This window comes from Manduca sexta, chromosome 10 (genome assembly GCF_014839805.1).
Source record: "Manduca sexta isolate Smith_Timp_Sample1 chromosome 10, JHU_Msex_v1.0, whole genome shotgun sequence".
Lineage (NCBI taxonomy): Eukaryota > Metazoa > Arthropoda > Insecta > Lepidoptera > Sphingidae > Manduca > Manduca sexta.
Genome location: NC_051124.1, coordinates 11,851,999 through 11,875,869, shown reverse-complemented (window position 1 = coordinate 11,875,869; position 23,871 = coordinate 11,851,999). Strand labels below are relative to the sequence as shown.

At 36.1% G+C, this 23,871-nt stretch overlaps 1 protein-coding gene and 1 non-coding gene across 2 annotated transcripts; one reads left to right on the top strand and one right to left on the bottom strand.

The window, feature by feature from the left end:
• Positions 1–540: 540 nt before the first annotated feature.
• Positions 541–14,248, bottom strand: LOC115448702 (zinc finger-containing ubiquitin peptidase 1). The gene is made up of 16 exons (XM_030176223.2): positions 14,064–14,248; positions 11,210–11,445; positions 9,363–9,697; positions 9,176–9,237; positions 8,988–9,095; positions 8,308–8,622; positions 7,976–8,083; positions 7,303–7,419; positions 6,605–6,773; positions 6,024–6,147; positions 4,371–4,524; positions 4,036–4,127; positions 3,792–3,922; positions 3,288–3,376; positions 3,077–3,217; positions 541–2,627 (listed from the first exon to the last, which is right to left on the bottom strand). The coding sequence occupies exons 2-16, from the start codon at positions 11,440–11,442 to the stop codon at positions 2,592–2,594; spliced, it is 2,214 nt and encodes a 737-aa protein (XP_030032083.1). The 5' UTR covers positions 11,443–11,445; positions 14,064–14,248; the 3' UTR covers positions 541–2,591.
• An 822-nt stretch (positions 14,249–15,070) lies between these two features.
• On the top strand, positions 15,071–15,141 carry Trnag-ccc. Its single transcript has one exon. It is a non-coding gene; the product is annotated as a tRNA-Gly (tRNA).
• The last annotated feature ends 8,730 nt before the right edge of the window (positions 15,142–23,871 follow it).

Here is a 23,871-nt window from a genome sequence, read left to right as displayed (position 1 = left end):
TTTTTACGTTGGATAGCTCTTTGTTCGTGGAGTGCTATAGGCTATATATCATCACGCTATACCCAATAGGAGCGGAGCAGTAATGGCTAATCTCAGGAACTACCGATTCGAACTGAAAAATTATTTTTGGGTTGAATAGTCCTTTGTTTGTGGAGTGCTCAAAGTCATATATCATCACGCTATGACCAATAGGAGCGGAGTAGTAATGGCTAATCTCAGGAACTACCGGTTTCAACTGAAAAATTCGTTTTGTGTTGGATAGCCCTTTATTTGTGGACCGCTATAAGCTATATATCATCACGCTATGACCAATAGGAGCGGAGCAGTAATGAAACATGTTGCAAAAACGGGGAAAATTATAAGTTTTGAGAGCTTCCGTTGCGTGCGCTGCGTAAACGGTTAAAGTTATGCAACAATGATGTATGACGGGATTGTTCCTCTTAAAAGGTTTTAAAAAATATATTATAAAGCAAAGTCCCCCGCTACATCTGTCTGTCTGAACGTGTTAAACTCAAAACTACCCAACGTATTAAGATGAAATTTGGTATGGAGACAATTCGAGACCCTGGGAAGAACATAGGCTCCCGGGAAACTACTACATTTATAACGGAAAACTTTAGCCTGAAAAACTTTATAACGCGGGCGGAGCCGCGGGCAAAAGCTAGTTTTAAGATATATTTCACCTTTACATTCCCGTGTAGGTCTATTTGATATGTAATAACCATTTTAAATAATAAATGCAACATGCAAATCAAATTATGCACTTATTCCTCGGGATGCTTCATCCAAACTGACCCAGTATAATTTTATAGCTATTGTTATTAAGCAAAAATATATTTTTTACGGCAAAACTGTGGTTTTAAGCCAATTTTACCTACACCAGTCAGACCACGACAATTATTATTATATCTTAATTTTACTCAAAGGCAATGTCATGAAAGCTAACTCGTTAAATGGATATTTTTTCGTATATTTAATCTAGACTTTAGACTATTATCAATTATTTACTAGGAATGAATGGTAACTGATTTGTTTTGTTACATTTTGATTCAAAAATTAAATAATATTTCGGCATTATGGTTTAATTCTTTAGCTTTACGTGAAGGTTGCGATGGATAATATATAAAGAATTAATATCAGAAATATTCGGTCGCTACACATTTATCTTTAATATAAAACCATTTTTTCATTTCATGATTTCATAATACCCAATGTAAAGCTGTATAGGAATTTTAACGTTGCAAATATCTTTGCATTTTTATATCCAAATTCCAAATCAAAATATAACAATACCTATATTAATACGGCGGGACAAATTACAAAATATTATTATTATTAAATCATGTGTAGGGGAAGCATCTGTAAGTAAGCGTAATGGATGTCAGATCATCGCGTTACATGTCAGTCGTGGTGGGCCTTGCGTCAGGCCACTGACACATTATGACACTGAAGTAAAGCCGCTGACATTGGCGTGATGTCATTGACATGGTCTGACCTTGACGTAATGTCACTGACAGTCTGACACTACCGCGACGTTCGAAAGCCTATCTTTAATGAAGATTACATTGGATAACGTTTAAATTGTCAAATCTAATAGTAAATATTTGACAACCTTCTTGAAGACTTCGTCTATTACTGATTATTGTAACTTCACCGATTAGTTTGTAGGAAATTAATTGGACACTTATTAAAGAATATACATAAATAATAATCAAATTTTCTTTTTTAAATTAATATCTATTAACTGGGGTTAGTTTTCTGAAATCTTAGATAAGTTACAAATTTATACGCAATTAAATATAAGTTTTAAATCAGGGGAAATGTCGGCTACAACTTAGGACTAGGTGAAAAAATGTTTGCACCACAATTTCCCAATTTTATTACACCTAGCAACTCAATTTGACAAGCTAATGTCATAAAGACTTATCTGGCAAATAATAAATCATTTACTGCATATATATTTTGCATACAATTAATTTCCTCCAAAACATATCCTTTAATATAGGCCTAAAGGTTAATTTAAATTCATAAATATTCGTCAAACGTGTTATTCGCTTTGTAAGCGGGTTCAAAACAAGCTTTTATACAATTCGTTAATTTTTACAATTATTTATAAAATACAAATAAAATTAAACTATAAAGAGGTAGAATGGCGAATCAAATAAGCTAATTGCATTGACAAAGGATTTTGTGTTGTTTGAAATCCATTTTAAACCTTTGGATGTCTTTTATAATGTTAAAATTCAAGAGGTTTGATTATAGGGATTACTATTTAAATAGAAAATAAAATTACTCATTAAACAAGTACCTGACTGAATATAAAAAAACACTGAAAAATATGCAAGTACTTGCACATTAATTTGTCACAAATGCTATAGAATTTCATTTCAGTTGCATGTTTCATTCGTATATATTGTAGTTAAGTACATAAAAATTAAATTAAGCTATTTTAATGTCGACGTTTAAAAAGTTTTTCAAACAACACACACAAGACTAGATAAAACGTAATAGGTAAGTACGTATAGCGCGGGGTAATGTTACCTACATTCGGCTAGGTTGTGTCGCGTGACAGCGAGCGAGCCGCGGGACTCCTATGGGATGCGCACCGATTGGAGTACTTTGCTGGCCTGGACACAAAGGAAAAATGTGTTATTTAAATTAGGAGAATAAAATATCGTTAGTAGAACTGGGAGTCAAATTGAGAACTTTACGGTTTGGTTTAAGTTTGTTGCAATAGACTAAAGATAAATAATTTTACTTCACTTTTAATATATAGGATGTTTAAAATAAAAGGGTTCAAATTAACGACACACGGATCTTGTATTTAAAATTTGTACGTCAATTAACTGAATTTTCTAAAGAGGACAGAGACAGTCGTATATATCAAGTCTAATTGATTTTTCGATATATCCGAAAAAAAGTTTTGTGTGATGAACTTAAAATAGTATAATTATGACGTTCTTTTTTCGATATATATACGATAAAAACGTTGTGTTGTGTGTTAGATTAGAATTGTGACGTTAAATGAAATGATATTATGAAGGTAGGTAGTAGTGTAGTAAGTGATGTAGCGTACCTCGTACTCGGCGGGGTGCGCGAGCGTGCCGGCGACGGCGAGCAGCTGGTACTGCTTGGCGCGCAGAGCCGCCGCGCCGCGCCGCAGCAGCCGCAGCGCCGCGCCGCCCTCCGCCCAGCCGCCGCACACCACCGCGCGCACCTGCGCACCACACCGTCACACCGCCACAACAATACTACACAAATACTTATACAAATGTAACACCACTCACCTGAGCTGGTGAATGCGAAGGGTCCAATACAAGTAGTGTCGCTTTCCCATCTTTGTGTTTCTCGTAACCAATTATCGTCCTGGAGTGCCCTGCAAGTAGCCATATAAAATAAAAAGTAGGAACAAAAGTGTGTTGTTGCATAAATTATTTTTCTGTTGTAGCCACGAAAATAGCCTTTTCATTTCCATTGTCGAAAAAGAAATATTAAGTTACTTTGATTTTTTGGTGTAAATCATAATTTTAACACAATAAATATTTAATTTTATAATGCTTAGAAAAAAATCATATCCCTAAATTACAATGTCAATTATAAATATAATCCCAACTATTTGCAACAACCTGTAGATAAGCATAGCATATATTGAAAACGTAGCTTGCCTAGCCGAGTCACTATGACGGGTTACCTCCCTACCGTAATTACTATTTTACGGAAAATCTATGACTTAATTACATCACCATGTATAAAAACCAAGAGGTCAGAAATTTTAGTACATTTGAATATACCTTGATGCTGCAGGTATAACGGTGCCTTAAATCCATTGGGATCATCTTGAAAATATCTTAGCACCCAATCGAACAACGCAGGATGACTTCCATCCGCGCTTGTTGGCTTGTGGAAATCTATGAGCTGGCATCTGTAAACATAACGCTATGGTGAGCAACATCATTTTAGATTTTTATGAAGTTAGAACGAAAATAATTAAGATTTAAAATATGTATCTTGTATATTTGATAGGGAATTCTATACTTTATCCTAAGCGATGACAGAACGGTGAACACTTCACACGCGCCGATCCATTTCCGAGTGTTGTAAAGTTTGGAGCCTAGTTGTTCTGATCCCTGGAAACAGAATACCCTTATTGACAATATTGCCACTTCCTTTGGTTTATCCCACACTATTTCAGCGAAGGTTTTTTACATATTATTTATGTATTCATTTTTGCTTTCAAATATTACTTTTCCTCAACCTACATTTATTAATATTCACATTATTTTTGTTGAAATTGAATTGTATTGCCAAACAATACATGAGATAACGTTAGTGACTTTTTGTAGAACATTCCAGAACAATTTGCTACATACCTGAGTATCAAACCCTTTCTGCCACGCCCTCTCTACGAGCAGTTGCAGTCTCGGTATGGAAGGTACGCACTCGCAGTCCCTCTCATCCGTGCACTTTAGCAGGTCGGCGTACGGAGGATGCTTCATCAGAGAGGACAGGAGCATCTGCATGTTCCTATTTGACAGGGGGGTTAAACCTGTACGTCCTGTGGGACGGACTGGGCAACAATGCCTTACACAAGTGTGGAAGGGTCCAAATAACCCAACTCGTTTCCTATCATAATTTATGTAATATCTAATTATCATTAGAGCAATTTGAAGACTGCATATATGTATATTATTAGTACTTATACATATTTATTATTGAGAGGCTTGGGGTTACTAAGCCGGTATCACAATACACATGCACCAGTGGTCATACAGTGGACAATTATCCTCATAAGTCCTAAGCAATGTATCCGTTCAGAGCTGTAAACTGTATTAGGCTGAAAGATAAGGCTGTTCCTAAACATCCACTTATACAGACGGATTTCATCTACTAAGCTTGGTTGTTTAAATAGCATAAACATGGTAAAACCCGTCATAGTGACTCATTCCCGAGAACCAGCCATTATGCGCTTTTGCAAGCCAAACTTTACATAACAAAAATATATTATACAGAGTGGTGACGACATAACGACATTAAATGAAAACACGAACCCCACTAGTTGATCAAAACACTCTAAAATTATCAAAAAAGTTATTACGCAAAACTACAAGAATCTAATTTTTCAAACAAGCTAAATGCGAAAATAATCTAAATTAAACACACCAGCCTTTATAATATTATTTATTAACCTCATCTGACCTGTAGGCACTGCACGTAAGAGGCGTACGTACGTACTTATTTGGCGGTCCCTTTTGGGCGTAAAGTTTAATGTCATGGTCACTAGGCTCACATTTCATGTAAACACTTGAACATTTAATCAAAACTTATACACACGCGTACGAACTACAAAAGAAATGCCGACAAGGAGTCGGCCGCCGCGCTGCGCCCGCACAGCAGCATCAGCTGATGTGCGTCTTATAACTTACATTATGATATTTATTTAATAATATTGAACTTTGTTTCTAATTAATAGTTTAGTTTATCTATCCATACGTAACGCTGTATAGAAATTTAAGAAAATTTGAGTAAAATAGTAATCATTCGATCGCGCTGTCCTCGTTTTCGGTAGCGCTTCTCTTACATCTGGTATTTTTGCCTACACTTACCTACATGTTTAGACAAAAATGTCGAATTGACAACGTAGCTATCTTACCAGCTTACAAAACGAGTGGTGCGCCTCGGCAATCTTTCTTTGCTAATAATAATAATATTCTCATTATGGTGATTAGGTCTAAATACAACCAGCAATACAATAAAATATTGTAATATTATTTCTGAGTAGCGAGTAGCACATTGTATTTAGTTGTATTACGCATGTAGGTAAATGAAATTGTTTTGAGGTGAATGACCTAATGAACTTGCGTGGCAAAATCGTAATGTATGTACATCATGTTCTAAAATCGTGTACATACTACTAACGTGATACTCGGTATGTGGTTTCATTTAATGTCGTTATGTTGTCACCACCCTGTATAAAAAAAATATCCATATTATTCAGAAGTAACACTGGTTTTATGAAAACTTACCTGTAACCACAACCCCATCCCCTGTCTCCGTATGTGCTCGCGTAATGATCCACCGCGCTGCACAAATAAGTCTTCACTATACTTGGATTCTGAGCATTCAATTGAGCTATCCTCTCCAGGATTCCTGAAAAATTAAACAACTAACATAAAGACAGACAATAAGTTTTTCTATGTTGTGGCTAGGAACAGCATCAAGAGACTTTCAAGTCATTCGTTTTTTTTTATTGCTTTTAATGACGAGATCAACTTGCCGTTCACCTGATGGTAAGCAATATAACAGTCCGTAAACAGTAGAAACACACATCCAACACCTTGAATTACAAAGTATTGCTTGGTATTCCACTGCGCTCGGCATCCTGAGACATGAGATGTTAAGTTTTATTATGTCCAGAGTTACACTGGCTACAATATCCTTAAAACCGGAACATAGCAGTGACTACACACTGCTGCTTGGCGGCAAAAATAGACATTGTGATGGTACGTACCCAAGCGGACTCTCACATATGAGGGACCTACCACCAGTAAAAATATATTGAATGACCAAAGATAAGACAGTGTAATTTACAGGTTTAGTATGGTACCATGCGTGCGCGAGGCCCCCGGGTCCCGTCCCGCGGCAGCACGGCGCAGCCCCACACTGCGCTCGTAGTAGCCGGCCACTGACAGCGCGCCGCTGTACACCGCGCGGCGCAGGCTGTGCGACGTGCGCTGCGTGTACCCCTCCCCGTCCTCCTCCATGCCGTACTGCGCCTGCGCCACGAGTTAACAGTACAGGGTGCTGATTCTTTATGCCACCTGTTACTTCGACAGTTCAGAATAAGCATGTACTTTCTCAATTTATCATAATTTAAATTGGCATACAAAATCCATTCCTTAGTAATTTCATAAAGATAATGTTAAACAACCATATTACGATTTCACACTGTCATACAGAATAAAGCGCCTGTTGAGTTATAAGTACTCTTTTTGTGTATTTTAATATGATACCGCCATTTTGAAACACCCTATATATACATTATAAGAATCATGTTCTGTATAAACCATGTTCTGGAGCTAATATGTTTTCAATTAATTTATTGAGACACTGAAACATGATTGACATAAAATATGTAATCATCGCCACATACATACTAGGCAGTAGACATACTATTATATAGTATAATAAACATAATTTAAAATACAAGTCATGTAACAATTGCTTAGACACTTTAAAACACTAATAAAAATAAATTAAAAAAAACACTACTACATATAATATAAATATTAATAAATCACTTACCCTCAACAGCTGGAATTCATGTTCCTCCCTGTTTTTCTGAGCTTCCCTTTCAGCTGCAGTCAGTCCTGATGAGGCACCGTCTTCACCCCTCTCAAAATGTTCTTCTATGTGTTGAATCTTAAAACAATATAAAAAATTTATAATTCCTACTTGTCATCTTCATAGTGGCAGGGAAACGTGAGGCGGTCCTAGATTCAATTTAAATTCACTTCTGTTTATCAGTTTTAAACTTGAGACGGGGGTTTTGAGAAGAGGAGAAAGGTGGAGGTGGTGAAGGTGTTGAGCATGTGGCAATAACTGAAGCAAATCCATTCACAAATGTCTATTGACCCTGGATTAGAGTTCTTTTTGTGTACAGACCCTGCAGTCTACATTGGCGGAAGCCTGTAAATGGGATACTGGAATCCCCTGGCTTAGCAACTGCAGGGACCTGGAGGCAAGTTGGGAGAGGATATATACGGGAGAGGTGTGGTGGAAGCACATGACCTGTTTGCAAACTTCAATATATAATTACAACCATGAGATACTGATATGTATGAATAGGGCTGTGATAAAAATACCCATGTGCATGGGCATGCATTCAGTGTAAATACTGAGCACACAATAATTTCCTCAGAGGTCCTGCATTAGAGTTGAAAATGGGGCAAAAAAAAACTTATAAAATCATATTTACCAGCTCGTGTTGTGAGAGAGGCAGCGGTTGGCAGCACACGGGACAGTTACTGACGGGGCTCTCTTCCATCATCACTACATCTTCACAGGACGCATTGTCCACTTGATCCTGGGGACAATTTAACACAAAAATGTACAAACAAAAGAGTGAGGAATAAGTTACATGTAATATTGTGTAATATGTTTAATGAATGAGTATCGATTTTAATCTGATCTATCATCATTACTTGCAGAATTGAACTGTCAAAAGTTTAAAGGCAAGATTAACTTAATGTTAAAAACAACAACAAAAAAGACATGCTAACAAAATGCTTATAATTAAGCTATAATTACCTCTTTCTGTGGACTCAGTATATCCCTGTGCTCTACATTTACATGAACTTCGACATCCGATCCGTTTGCGAATTCGCGTTCGCAAATCGGACACTGAAAACTCGAACTGTGGGGACCCGGGGACATCGCCATTGCGCTGAGGGCTAATGTCGGGTTCTCCAACGTTATCGTGGGATTCGACAGGCCCAGAGTCGGGTTCTCTGAGTTAGAATTTGCATTCGCATTCAGAGATGGAGACGTGAGATCGAAATGTGCTCGATTTATATGCTCTTCCAGTTTTCGCGGACATGTTGATGTAAAATCACACAGAAGACACTGCAAATATGTCGAAGTTGTTTATATTCATTACAAATTATGAGATTTATAATAATTTTATTCAGTTGTAAACGTTTCAAAACAAATAAATTTTTCAAAAACACGTTGCCGCCAGATTATTTGACAATTTTGAGTTTTGAAAATTGAAATGTCATTTTCAATAAAACGTCAACAACATTTTTTACAGATGTTAATAAAGATACATAAATCATGCAGACTAAACTATTACCGAAGTAAATATACTATTTACTTATTTTTTTTATTAAATAAACATATTTGAACCCGCATAAAACCAACTAATTTACAATACGGTTATAATATTGATCCATATATTTTTTATAATAAACTGTAAGGATATAACTTACCTGCACCGTTGGACTCGGGGTAGGAGCCTTTTTAGGCGTATTGGGTTTTAATTTTAAAGCTAATTGAGATCGTAATGGTGAACCTTGGCCAGCTCCAGCCACGTTGAGCTAAAAGATAAATTCTCATAAACTAAAAGCCCATAATAATTGTATTCGCTTCAACTAAGTATATAAATAAAGATGCAAACCTTATTTTTATTTGGCGATCCTTCGTAACTGCTAGAGTTATGACTTGGACTTGAATGGACACCTAAAAACAAATATTATTATTCGGTAGGTACTCTTTCCGATTAATAATAAGGTATTTATATTATATTCGAAAATCTTTAAATGGCCAAGGTCAAACGATTATAAAAATGCATGTTATCGACGAACCTCTTTTATCAACGTTGCTGTCACCTTCATGAGAATTTTGCCTACTCTTGAGCTTTTTAGGCACAACACCATTGCTAATATTTATATTTTTCAATCCGTTAGAGAGGCCATTAGTCAAATCGTAAATATTCTTCCCTCTGTCGTCGTCTCTGTCGCTTCTATAGTTATCTTTATCTTTATTGTCTTTTTCCTGATACCCATTGTGATAATTGATGTTTTTTGAAATGGCCCCATTGTGGTAGGAAGATGTGTTGTCGGGGCTGTGCCAGCCGTTGATTGAGCCTGGCGTGTTGTAGCTGCAGCTATCGGTTGTCATTTTCGAATCCTCGTCGTAGCTAGAACCGTTAGAGACGAGATTGATTGGAAACTATGCTACTCTGATTTGATGTACATATAAGATACACACAGAAAGCAACTTGATAACATTGAATTTAATTCAGAAATCCATGTGTCTTAGTCACAAATCATAATAAAATTTATATAGGTACTTAGGTATATTTAACTAAAATATGAATAATGAAATTGTATCCCGGTACTGTGTTCTTGGGTATACCTAATGCTTTCACCATTAGATAACTACCACTACTTATACTTTTTCATAGCGATATTAGACTCTGGCGTCTCTCTTCCCAAACTATGAAAGATTGATTGATAATATTTAGGATCTCCATAGATTATGATATTCAACTATTTTCCTTGGTTTGGCAAACGAAACCGCCTGGTAGTGTTTAATTTTACAACCTGAACGGTTATTCAAGTCAACTACGTAACAACTGAGACCTTTGAACACTTGTAAATACTTTATAAAATACATCAAAATTTATGAGTCCATCATTTCAATGGTCCACGCACGAGGAAAAAGGACCCTTAAATTTTATTTCTAAAACACTGAATGGCATTAAAGTGCGTTAGAAACCCTGCATTAAGGCATTCGATTTTAAATTATAAATTTCATTGCAATTGTAAATTATCTTATACTAGCTTTTGCCCGCGGATCCGCTGCGTGAAAAGTTTTTCTTGCATAAATATTTTCCCGAAATAAAAAGTACCATTTAGCATTTCGGAATATAACTTCCTATATTAAAATCTGTTTAGTAATTAAGTAGTAGTTCCTGAGATAAGTGCGTTCAAACAAACAAAACTTTCAGCTTTATATATTAGTAAAGATTACTTACTGCCGTAACCTACTGGCATATTTAAGTATTTATTTTAGTATTTTGTCTACATTTATATAATTTATTATTACAGTGTGGATAGATTTGTATAGGCTGTTGACCGTTGTTTTGAGGCCTTATATTTTCTGAGCTTGGCATTTCGCCATTTTTATCACCGCATCGTAATGCCAGTGGTTTAGCGTCATATTTTATCTTAGAGTGCAAAGGAAACGAATTCTAAATGCCAGTTACACGACATAAAATACTTACTAAGTGATTATAATGCGTGAATATTGTCTAGACCTAAATGGCAAGGGCAAAATGTATTTATGCTGTTATATCCACTTTATTTTGCATAAATTGTGATGCGTCTGTTTTTCAATGTATTAACTTGAATAAGTATTTTCTGCAGAATCTAGCGTATGGGTCCTTTATATTAGAAATACAAAACATGGGAGGTTTGATTAAAAAGCTGGCAGCAGAAAGATCAGAAAACTACAGTAGAGTAGTCATTGAATAATATCTCTCTAAATTAATTTTCCAGGGTATTTAGTACCTACCTACTTAGTTATTACATACAGCGTTTTGTTTTACAATTTCATGTCAGGACTACGAATATATGATTCGAAAACTTTCAATGTAACCATCATTTCATAGACTATTAGTTTAAAATAATAGTCCGTCAACTCTTACCTTGGACTCTGATCATCAATAAACGCCATCAGCTCCCTCTCAGGCGTGAGGTAATGCAGATGTGCCCTCTGAACATGGCCGACAAGTTGCGGCTGCGGCACCACACTATCGCAGAAGGGACACTCAGGTCTTCCGGCCACATGCGCTTCCAGCGTGTGGGATCGCATGCCCTCGTCGGTCAACCCTTCTGCGCCACATAGCTCGCAAGTGTATGGAAACGGGCTTGATGACATGGTCTGTAACGAGATTAATCTTGAGCTTGTGGCTAATTTAAAGGGATTAGCTTCTGCTCTCTGCCTGCGCTACAGTAATGGCCTTAAGTATTCATAATCGTTGCAAACTTATGTAGTTTATAGATTACCTAAAAAAGTCACAAAGTTGGTAAGTTTTCATATAGGTACCTGTGTAAATAATCTGAAAATATTTTTTTTCCCCGATGTTTTGTTTAAATTTAATCCTGCAAGTTTAAAGATTTTACCGCCTTCATGGGCTCGGGGTATATTGTAATTAGTGATATGATAGGGTTTATTTATTAAACTTATATTTAACTGAGTTAATTATGCTTATGTGATGTGAAGATTTAAATATAATTTTAATATATGGACGTAGTTACAACTGTAATAACAACTAGAAATGTTGAAACTGTTGATTGAATTAAGAAATCTCCTGAATCAAGTCGTATCTGATAGATTTAGATGCAGTTATAATACATATGACAGATTTCGAGAGCGTCTGGGTAGGTTCTGTTTCAACGCTAACTCCTCTCAATATTTTGTTAAAAAAATAGTTTCCATGACGACTGTGTTAATGTCCTTTGTTGTTGTTTATCTTCTTTGGATTACTTTTAACTCGCCACCACATAGTAGGTATTTTGTAATCAAGATATGGAAAATAACTGCACACCCGAAACAGGACATTGCAGATGTTTATTCGTTCGAATTCAAATTGGGTCATCTCTTGTGTCCCGCATCCAAATATTCCCATATAATGGGATGAAAGATCTGTTTGCAGTATTGAAAGCTATATAGGTCAGCCGTGTAGTGCCAAAAATGAAATATATTGGCTGATTTTTGTTGTAAATCTTAAATGTTTATGCTTTTGATGTTCGAATATTTTTTGCAGTTATAAAATACTTTATAACATATAAATATAATAAATAAATAATATAGCCATGTCTTATATACTGTTCCACTGCTGGGCACGGGCCTTTAGTACTGAGAGGGATTAAGCCTTAGTCCACCACGCTAGTCTAGTGCGAAGTCAGAGGCGTGTGCCCTTGGGATTTGAACCTGCGAAAATTGTCCCGGCAGTTCGCAACAGTCTAATTCCATATACAATTAGACTGTTGCCGCTACGCTTTTAAAAAATACTTTAATATCAATAAAATAACTTATTTGGGTTTTTAATGAATGCATTGTTTTTCCAAGTTTACAATAATATAGACTTATTTTTAGGCGAAACACATGGCGATAAGTGGGTGCCAGGGTGGCATCGCTGCCTACCCTTTTGGAGATAAAAGCGTGATCTACTCGTATGTACGATAAAGGCCTAACACGGTTCAAAGCAGACTTGAAGTTTTCAAATTACGTACAATTATATTCATTCATAATATAATAAATAATATCAGCCCTGTATTATATACTTGGCCACTGCTTAGAACGGGCCTCCTCTACTACTTAGAGGGATTAGGCCTTAGTCCACCACGCTGGCCTAGTGCGGATTGGTAGACTTCACACACCTTCGAAATTCCTATAGAGAAACGATGTTTTCCTTCACCGTTAAAGCAAGCGATAATTCACAACGAATACAAACATAATTTTCTTAGAAAAATCAGAGGTGTGTGCCCTTGGGATTTGAACCTCCGGACATTCGTCTCGGCAGGCCATTCTACAACCAACTAGGCTATCGCCGCTTAATTATATTCATTACTTAGACTAAACTTCAGGCAAAATATTTAAGATTATGAACCGTAGTATACAATTTAATAACGATTTCCGGACATATTATAATGGTTTGCAACACTTAATGATATTTTAAAGTAATAAAACAAAACAGAATCAGTCCCAATAAAAACATAGTAAGTTATGAAAGATTTAGGTGATAGTTAAGCCGGCCTTTACTGGTAAACAGTGCGTGGGAAAATAGGGAAGACCTTGCACATTGTAATCATAAACAATTACATCTATTTCTGTCCATCGGTTGACGACATGTAATTGATTTTATATGGATTTTATACCATAGAGTTAATAGGCATAACTGTGATGAATAATATTTTATTACGTTAAAAGTTTGTTATTTGACTAATAAATTTGTTTTAAATTAGTCTGTTAGGTAACATCAGGAGTCCTACATAATATTTCTGATCAAGAGATCACAGTGCACAAACATCCACAAGGAAATGATACCATGCCGGCCTTTAAGTTTGATATTAATACATATTTTTATAAAAATTACGTCAATATTTATTTACGTCACTTTAATGTAATTAGTAAAGATAGCGTCATAACGCAGTCGGATCGCAGTTGTTTTGATTAAAGATCAATGCTGGACACGTGTCCTTGGCATTAAAACAAATCGTTCAATTACATAATTACAGATGACAAAAATTATTTGCACGGTAATGAGTTTCGCATAGAGACCATTCGCAACGATATAACGGTAGAAGTGTCAAATCGATAAAATTACCGCAGTTTTGTTTTCAAGGAAAACACGTCATGACGGATGGGAAAAAATCCTATTTCCTCCACTAATATGCAGGGGAAAGATCTGCTAATCAAACTGAGGCGGTATTAAAGCGAAATAGTTACATAATATGATATATTTTTAAATAAAAACAATGCTATTGTGTACTTACGGGTCAAATTATTGTCATAAAAATCGGCAAACTTGATCGTCCAGTCACAACACTATCTAATTGGTACAACACATTTAATGTACGCGTTTGTATCTAGCATTTTCTAACATTAAAATTATTAATTATATTATTTACACAACTCTCGGTAGGTTGTGATCATCATTCATGAAAATGTTGGACATTGAAAAAATTACGTGTTTGTACGCATGCGAAGCCTTGCTAATGGTGGCGCCTCTAGTGGGGAAGGATGTAAACATTAGTGTCAAATTTACTTTTTAATTTGAATATTTTCATCGTCATCGGAGACAAATTTTAACCATTAGTTAAGCTGCGATTAAGTATAATAACAATGTTTTATTCCAAGATTCAAAAAATACTTATAACTATGGTCTTGTTTTACATTGCAAACGCCCTCTCTGAAATTATTGTGGAACACAGTTCCATGCGTGGATTCCTGTTGAGTGTTGATTTATTTACACACGCTAGCCATTTAATTTATAAGTTGAAGTACCTTGTAATGAGATTGTTAATTCAAAGATGGTGTTAAATAATACAATTATCATAAATGGCCACGTTTTATTCGGCTATATACAGTAAATTACACGTATTAAAGTAAATATAGCCAAAGATTAAAAACTCTTTAATAACACTTGAATAAATAATCAATACTTTTAACTATTCGTTAACCTAAAATTTTACATCAATATTCATGTTACTATTGTTATATGTTTTAGGTTTAAATAATTAATGTTGTTTAAATTTATTTGGCGACTTGGGAAGTTTAACTTTACAGATATTTCTTAAATGAGAACTACTTATAGAAGTCAATCAAGCTTATTAAAAAAAAAAATGTTATGTATAATCTATCGTTTTTGGAATCAAATTCTTATGTCTTATTAGTCTATTAACCAATAATTTAGTGTATAAATATAATTATGAACAATTAAAAATGAATACTTTATGTACATACATATCAGGCGTTACGTAAGTTGAACAAGGGATAACAAGCACTGCTGGTGTAGTGGTATCATGCAAGATTCCCATTCTTGCGACCCGGGTTCGATTCCCGGGCAGTGCACAATTTACGTTTTGTTTTTTAAATTCCTTATAAATAATAATTTACGCCTATGAAATGATTTAGGTGTTTTTATCTAAAATAACACACGCACAAACTTATCATGGAATTCATAATTTTATTTTGTGCATTTTTTAGTATGAGACAGCCTTTACGTCAAATGAAATAATTTTTAAATAAACGCCTAGCTAGTTTAGACCACAATATGATAAGATTGGGTGTTGCTTACATAAAAATACGTCTAGTTTGAAGATCGGCTCGGAACGTTGTGTCTGCAATCTCTGGAACTACTGGTTTGAATTAAAAGAAATATTTTAGGGTTGGATAGCCCATTTACCGAAAAGGGCTATAGGCTATATAACATCACGCTATGACCAATAGGAGCGAGAAATGAAAATTTTTGCATAAACGGGGAAATTTGGTATGGAGATAGTTTGAGACCCTGGGAAGGACATAGGCTTCTTTCTATCCCGGGAAAATATATAGCGGGACTTATACCCCGTAAAACGTTATCACGCGGGCGAAGCCTCGAGCAAAAGCTAGTATCATAATTGTTATCAAATGACTACACCTGAGCAAAACGCGTTAAAACAGTTTCAATAACAAACCGGTTTTGCGAAATTGTTTACTAGTCACACGCACTTTATAATTAAATGCCACAATGTATGCAGCAGTACGCGCCATTCTGTTAAACGAAAAATAAAACTATTAAATTACCGGTGGCAGGTCTCTCATATGTGAGAGTCCGCCTGGGTAGGTATCACCGCAATGTCTGTGTTTGCCGCCAGCCAACAGTGTGTAGTCACAGTTGTGTTCCGGTTTGAAGAATATTGTAGCCAGTGTAACTACTAGACGTAATAAGACTTAACATATCATGTCTCAGGTAGGCGAGCGCAGTGGAATACCAAACATTAATTTGTAATTCAAGGTGTTGGATGGTGTTTCTACTGTTTATGGGCGGTCGTATCGCTGAACATCAGACGAACGGAAAGCTCGGCTTGTCATTAAAAAAAATCATTTTTCTACGTCAGCAGACGCTAGGTATCTATACTGCCTAAATCGTAATGAATAGAAAATATATTGTTTTTTAACGCTACCGACCAGCTTTAAGTCGTTTAATGACTTGTTTGACGTCGTAACAGCGCTGCCGTCAAACACCACTCGCATACTGTTTCTCCACATTCCTTGATGTAGAAGAAAATAGTACATCGAATGTTTTTTATAAATAAGTACATGATTACTTAAAAAAATCGCATCAACAGAGCCGGATAACCACTAAATCATTTTGGAGTTTTGTAAATACGGACCGCACGGCTGTTTAAAATGACATCATCCAATAAATTCCATAATCTACTCGCTATGATTAAAATATAATTTTTTTACAATATATGGAAAGAGGGACTGCAAGAACTATAATTTGTGGTATATTTTTCGAATTGTAATCAACATGACATTGCGGAACACCACCTTTAAGTTCCGGCAAAACAATACAACGAATATTGGTATTAAAATCGTTAATCTCAGAGCGTATATTTATTTGGCATGAATCGAATGTGTGACCGAATCACTAAAACCCAAGATTCGAATAGCGGACTGCATAACTGAGACGTTTAAATATGTTAATAAACTTTCGGAAATAAAACAATCTTAACTCCCGTCATCAAGCAGAGCGCGGATGGTATGAAACGTAAAATTATTATTTGCGACCTTTGCTAAAGTCGTAGCCATTATAAACTGATTTAATATAAAACCCCGGACTTATCATAAATTTTACAGTCCTTCCTATATAACTGCGACATAGAATGCATAGCGGATGAGCTCGCAGAAACCGGCTTGTTATTTTGCTGCGGTAACGGTGTGCTATGCGTTTGCGCATCTGTTAATATTGGATATGTGCACAACAGCGCCTCCTAATATTTCCAACTGTAATGATTATGTTAAATAATGACACAAATGTTTTACTCATTGCTATTAAATTGAATAAGTAAAGTACTTATATAATTATAGGACAAAAAGGAAAACGACAAATTGTATTAACAGTAAACAAACACACAGTGAAGGGATTTTATAATAAAGATCAATTTTGAGAATACACACAAAATAAGTTTCCAACCGCGAACTGTGATAAGAAGCAAGAAATAAGTTTTAGCGAATTAAAGAGCAATTAAATAATGGCAAATCTTCATTACAAGCCTACGTCATTTATCAAACAACATTAGCTTATTACCACCACACTATAAAACAAGTTTAAAAGTAAGTAAGTACTTACTTTCGTATTTAAAAGTAATGAAGCACACATCATTTATTATAATACCACAGGCAATAAACTTAATTAAAATTCAAATTGATTTATTTCAGATCAATGGTCTTCATGTCATCACTGGGGTAAAATTCAATAGTGTTTATAACCAAAATATCGTGAGAATCGAACTTATTTTCGCATATTTTGATTTTCGCTTCCAATAAAATCAATACAATTATCTTTAGGTTTAAGAGACCATGGCGACCGCCGATCCATCAACAATAAAACAATAATATATCATATAAAATATTGCGAATAAAATAAGGTTATATCGCTTACTTTTCATATGACGCAAGACAAACACAAAAAATACACGGTCTATTATTGTTTCCTTATTTTTGTAGGTCAAAACACAACAATTATAACCCATTTCAAAATACAAAACAGATGTAGAAAAATACGAAATCATTTTAGATTATCCTCTGTTGTCAAGAGACAAATAAGTTGCGAATTATTGCCGCGGCATGCGCTGCGATCGTATTACTCTACACTCGCTACATGCTTTGGATATAGTACATGAGATATAATTTTTTACACTGTTTGCAAGGTCCGTATATAGTTAACAACTGTATGACCTTTATGTAAACAGTTTGTGTAAAGATTCTTATCTTCAACGAATTTAATCCTGGCTTAATGCTTGGCTCTGGATAGAATATCTTTGCAAGGCTTTTTTATCCGATTGCATTACCAAAACATATAAGGTATGTATTAGTGGCGCAGACGCCATATAACTCGATTCCTGCCGGCTACGTTTTCGTTATTGATGTAAAATATAATTATCATTAGAAAGATTTACACACAGACATACGACATCACGCATTTATCCCTGAAGGGGTAAGCAGAGGCGCAACTAGGGCACCTACTTTTCGCCAAATGTGTTCCGTCCCGATGTGATAGGGGGCAAGCCTATCGCCATATCGGGCACAAATTCCAGATTCCGGGGTGATACTGAGCAGAAAATCCTAAATATCACTTTGCCCGACCCGGGATACGAAGCCAGGACCTCAGAGCGCTTTCGGACCGCGCATGCAGTACAACTACGCCACCGAAGCAGTCATCGAGGCACCGAGCATTAGAACGATATATATTATTATACATATTAGTACCTACATTATGTTGTGTTCGGTTACCTTTCAGAAAATTTTACCTTTTGTCACTGGTATGCATGTTTCTCAGTTAAGGGAGCCAAGTTAAATTAACTTACCTTATTCTAGGTCTGTAACCGGCCTTACAGGTTTTTTTTTTTTATTTCTTTGAATGACGAGACGAGCTTGCCGTTCGCCTAATGGTAAGCGATACGACCGCCCATAAACAATAGAAACATCAACCAACACCTTGAATTACAAATTATTGTTTGGTATTCCACCGCGCTCGCCATTCTGAGACATGAGATGTCTCATTATGTCCACTAGTTGCATTGGGTACAATATATTGCAATACAAGTTTTATTAACATTACACTGTTTCCAATTTCAGTAAAAATAAATTCAAGAGATAAGAAGTAATTTCTATAATTTATGATTTTTGCAATTCCGATCGAGTTTTGTCCCTCAAGTTGTCCCTAAAGAGTTGACCAGTTAACCTAGCCCCGGATAAAAGTCGTCCGTGAAATCTCGTGTTATTAGACCGGGGATCCGGTTTACCCGGGCGAGGTACAAAGCCGGTAATAAGGAATAATATGTGCAGGTTTAATCTTAGATATACCTTCGCGACGGTGACCAGGAAACTTGGTTATTGCGGATTTTGAGATGGAAGATGTAACGGTGCCATTATTTTATCGTGCGTACCAAGAGATCGGTTTGATTTAATCACTGATTTGGTTTCTTCGTTTAAAACCCGTGATAAATTAACACCTTAGATTTGTAGCGTTCTTAAAAATATCTTATGTGTTTTTAATAATTATGCAATTATACTACTAATGAATTCGCTATTAATTTTAGATCTACATTTCAAAGTCTAAAATCGAAATATCATGTCTCAAATCCTTGTGCAACGACGGAATATTTTGTACTGAAGAATGTAGAAAGCCATGAAACACAACTAGAACGAATTTCAGAGTCTATTATTTAGTAAAATTATATTCGTGGTCCGATACTTCCTGCAGCGATGTTAACCTATTCTCATGTTATCGAAGGCGACCGTGCTTAACCACGCGATTATATTTAGCAGGTGCCAACAATATTACGTAAAATATTGCTCTCTTCAGTATATTGGGACCAAAAGGATATACGGAACTAAGGAAGGCCTAAAACAATAAGAAATCTGCTTCAGCTCAAGCACATACAGTCATTAGAGTACTAATAATAATATTATGATAACTGCAGCCTTTTTTCTCCAAAGAGCATCCATTAAGCAAGATATTCTTAGTTTGTTGAAGTGATTTACCTCTTATTATAATAATATCAGAAATAAATACATTTACCATAATACAAATATTTGAGTCAATATGCATTATGTACAATACACCTTGTAGCTTATCATTTTAAAAAATAAATAATAAGACTGTTTTGCATTAAAACAAAACAGTTATTATGTGTGTGAAAAAACACACAGCATTTGTTGAAGAAGCATCCGTAAAGTCTACCCATAAATTACGCAATATCTCAACTTACCATACTCCTTTCTCATGTTACCTCTCTTTCACCGGTGGCAGAGCGCTACAACTTCCTTAGTCCTGAGGCGCAACTGTCAAAATGTCATAGTCTTCTATCAATCACCAGCAAGTAACTTGCTTAAATGCTGTGTGTTTTTTCACACACATAATAACTGTTTTGTTTTAATGCAAAACAGTCTTATTATATGTGTTTTCAAAACACACAGCATTTGTTGAAGACCTGTTTGGTATCTGCTGGTGAAAGAGATTATACCAATCTTTAATATGAATGCTATGTGAAAATAAATAAAACCAATTTCAAAAATCAATGCTATGTTCAATAATAATTAAACAAGTAACAATACTCATTAAACATTTAAAATTTAATAAAACAAAATTAATAACTTCTCATTAAAAATCAAAATGAACATAAAACAATAACTTAAGGCAAGTAGTCTTACTTTAGTACTTCCTTAATTAACTTTAATAATATTGAGATCAAAAGAAAGGAACAAGTTAACATAAAAACAATTCTAAAGATTTAAAAAATTATTTAAAAGATGATCCTTAATACTGTTATCTTCAGCTATATTCTTCTGTACTGTACGACAGTAGAATTTCCTGAATGTGTCAGAACTCCTCCAATTTACTCTCTGTAAAATTTCTTCAACAGGCCTGTTTTCGAGGAAGCTTCTTGAAGCCACAGCTGAACGCACACTACCTGGTGGTGCATCAATGCCTGCTTGTTTAAAAGCATTCTTAATCCATCCAGCTATCATAGTCCGAGTTGCTGGTTTAATGATTCCTAAGATTGATATAAACAGGCTTGTTAAGTTATTACCTTGAGAACGCCTTATTTCTGTAGCCTTTACTAATTTTTTTATATGTCTGATTGGACATAAACTCTTGTCTGGGTGTTCTCTTAATAACCAGCCAGACTGCCTGTTATTTGCACTGCCAGTCTTAGAGCCAAATTTTGGCCACAATGTTATTTCTTTACCATTCTCATTTAAGTTGAAATTTTCTTTTGAAACATCTAATAATGTGAGATCATGTACTCTTCGCCCAGAGGCAAGTAATAAAATGACTGCTGTTCGTCTACTTATGTCAAATAATGTGTCCAACTCTGATGTATTCCTGAGCCAATTAAAAAGCAATTCTGTGTCCCATATAGGGGTTCTTTTTTCTTGTGGCTTTAACAGGGATACTGCTTTCAGAACTTGCTGCACAAAGAAATTTTTGGAAATAGCTTCACTAGATGCTGTAAAAGTACCAACCGCAGACTTATGAAGAAGTATAGTCCTATAAGCAAGTTTGTCTTCAAGACACAACTTGGCTAAAAAGCGAGCTACTTCGTTGGCCTGTGGACAATTAGGGTCTATGCTGTTTTTCCCACACCAGGTAATCCAGCGTTCTACTGGAGCCTTATATGTCGACAACGTTGACTCTTTCCAGCTCTTTCTTAGGAGGTCTTTTTCCTCTGGAGCCCAGTGTGCTACTTGATTGGCCCACCCCCAACCTTCCAAGCCAAAAGCTCCAACTTTTCCACTTGAGCAGGGCACCTGCCTGTTGTGAGGTCTCTTAGATTGCTGTGAAGGTTCTTTATAACCAGTGGTTTTGATAAAGCCCGCGCTTTCAGGTCTGTTAGCCAAAAACACTGCGTCCAATTTGGCGCTATTATTATATAGGTGCCTATTGCCCTGTTGAGATGCCGTAGCACTTGTGGAATCAAGTTGGGTGGTGGAAAGACCCAGGCCAGCTCGAAGTTCCAAGGTCGACTGAAAATTTTGGCGCGCGTACGGGTGACAAATATGAACGCTATGACATTTTGACAGTTGCGCCTCAGGACTAAGGAAGTTGTAGCGCTCTGCCACCGGTGAAAGAGAGGTAACATGAGAAAGGAGTATGGTAAGTTAAGATATTGCGTAATTTATGGGTAGACTTTACGGATGCTTCTTCAACAAATGCTGTGTGTTTTGAAAACACATATAATATAATAAACATGGTGTTGTATGGGTACAAAGTCGTGCGTTTGCTCAAAGCGTGCCGCCCGAACCGGTGCATGCGATCATTGCCGCGTATTTGTCGGGGCTCGCTCGTCGCTCAGGGCACCGCAGTCCGCCTCACGCCGCGCCGTCGCCATCATGCATGCCGCACGATCTCGCGCTCTTACGCAAATGTTTTATTGAATGTCCATCATTATATTTAATTTTAAAGATGACCCTTTTTAATTTTTTTAGTAACTTCTTACAACCTGGAATTAAAAACAGACGTAATTTTAATTGTTCAATGAGACAGAGATAAAAATACTTCTCTTTTTAAAAATAAAGATTCATAAAAGCAGTCATAAAAGTTTCAAACGAGACTTGTAGCTTAAAAAATCATATTACTGTTCGTAAAAAAGTCTCATAATAACCAAACTAAATGGAGTCAAGAGTATCCAATGCTTATTTGCACAGTACAGAGTCCCCGCGGGACAGTTTGCGTGATAACATGATACGCGCACGTGATTTTACGTTTGTTTCACTTGTCCCGGCTAAGGTCCAAGGTCTGTTTACGTATTTAAAGTACCCGAACGCGGATCGGTTTTATTTTGGCGGTGCAACGTGTTTTTTCTGCTTGGGTTTTTATCCGTGGAGATAATTTACGGGGTTGACAGTCTACCTATATTAAACATATTCCTTGGGTTTCACTATACTTAGCATATATATCTATATAGCTAAGGCTAAGGTGGTTTGGGCATTTGGAGAGGATGGATGATAAGAGACTGACAAAGAGGGTTTATAAGGCGAATGTGGATGGAAGAGCCGGTAGGGGTCGACCGCACCGAACTTTCGAATCAGGCCTTTACTGAGAATGTCAGATATCTGACATTTTCCCCTGAACCGGCGCGAATGCTTGAAAATATTGATAATGATGTAGGAAGCGAGAAAAGTATGCCAGAATCGTGCAGTGGCAATTCAGTGTCTGCCTACCCCTATGGAATAGAGTCGTGATACGATGTATATGTATATATCTATAAGCCTAAACGCATGAAAATCTATGGTTTTTAAGTACTTTAGTTAACTATTCAACATTTTTGCAAATGAAATGTTAACGTAAATTGAAGCGTCAAATTATTACGCAACGATTAATGTATATTTCAGTGAGAAGAAAGTGAATGCCACAGTGTACGTTAACTTCACACTGAGGTAAACTTGGCAGATAGAGATGTCTAAGTATTTGTCTTGTACGTAAGGCGTTGCGCAGACGTTCCCAACTTGCTGCACCAGACACAACACAAAATTACGACAACGGTGTTATGATTTGTTTAAATGAATATAAATCTAAGAGTTGCTTCATCAGCATCCTGGGCTACAAAATAAACGATAAACAGCCAGCGACAGACATCTAAGGAAAATTTTGAAGCGTTTCTTACAAATGACATAACATGACAACAAAAATATAAACAAGAAAACTTAGCAACTTAAATGGCGCTGGTCATCTTATATGCTAAGAGAAGCAACAACAAAATGGACTAAAGACCTTACCGATGGATTCCACGATATAACACCTAAAGAAAAAGAAGCAGACAACTAAACAGACGGTAAGGACATAAAAAAGGTTGCAGAACTGCTGTGGCTGAGAGTTGCAAGAAATAGAGAGGAACGGAAGAGGTTAGAGGAGGCCTGTGTGTCTTCACATAACATACACATAAATACATAACATCACGCAATTTATCCCCGAAGGGTTATGCAGAGGCGCAACTAGGGCACCCACTTTTCGCCAAGTATGTTCCGTCCCATGGTGTGATAGGGGGCGAGCCTATCGCCACATCGGGCACAAACTCCAGACTCCGG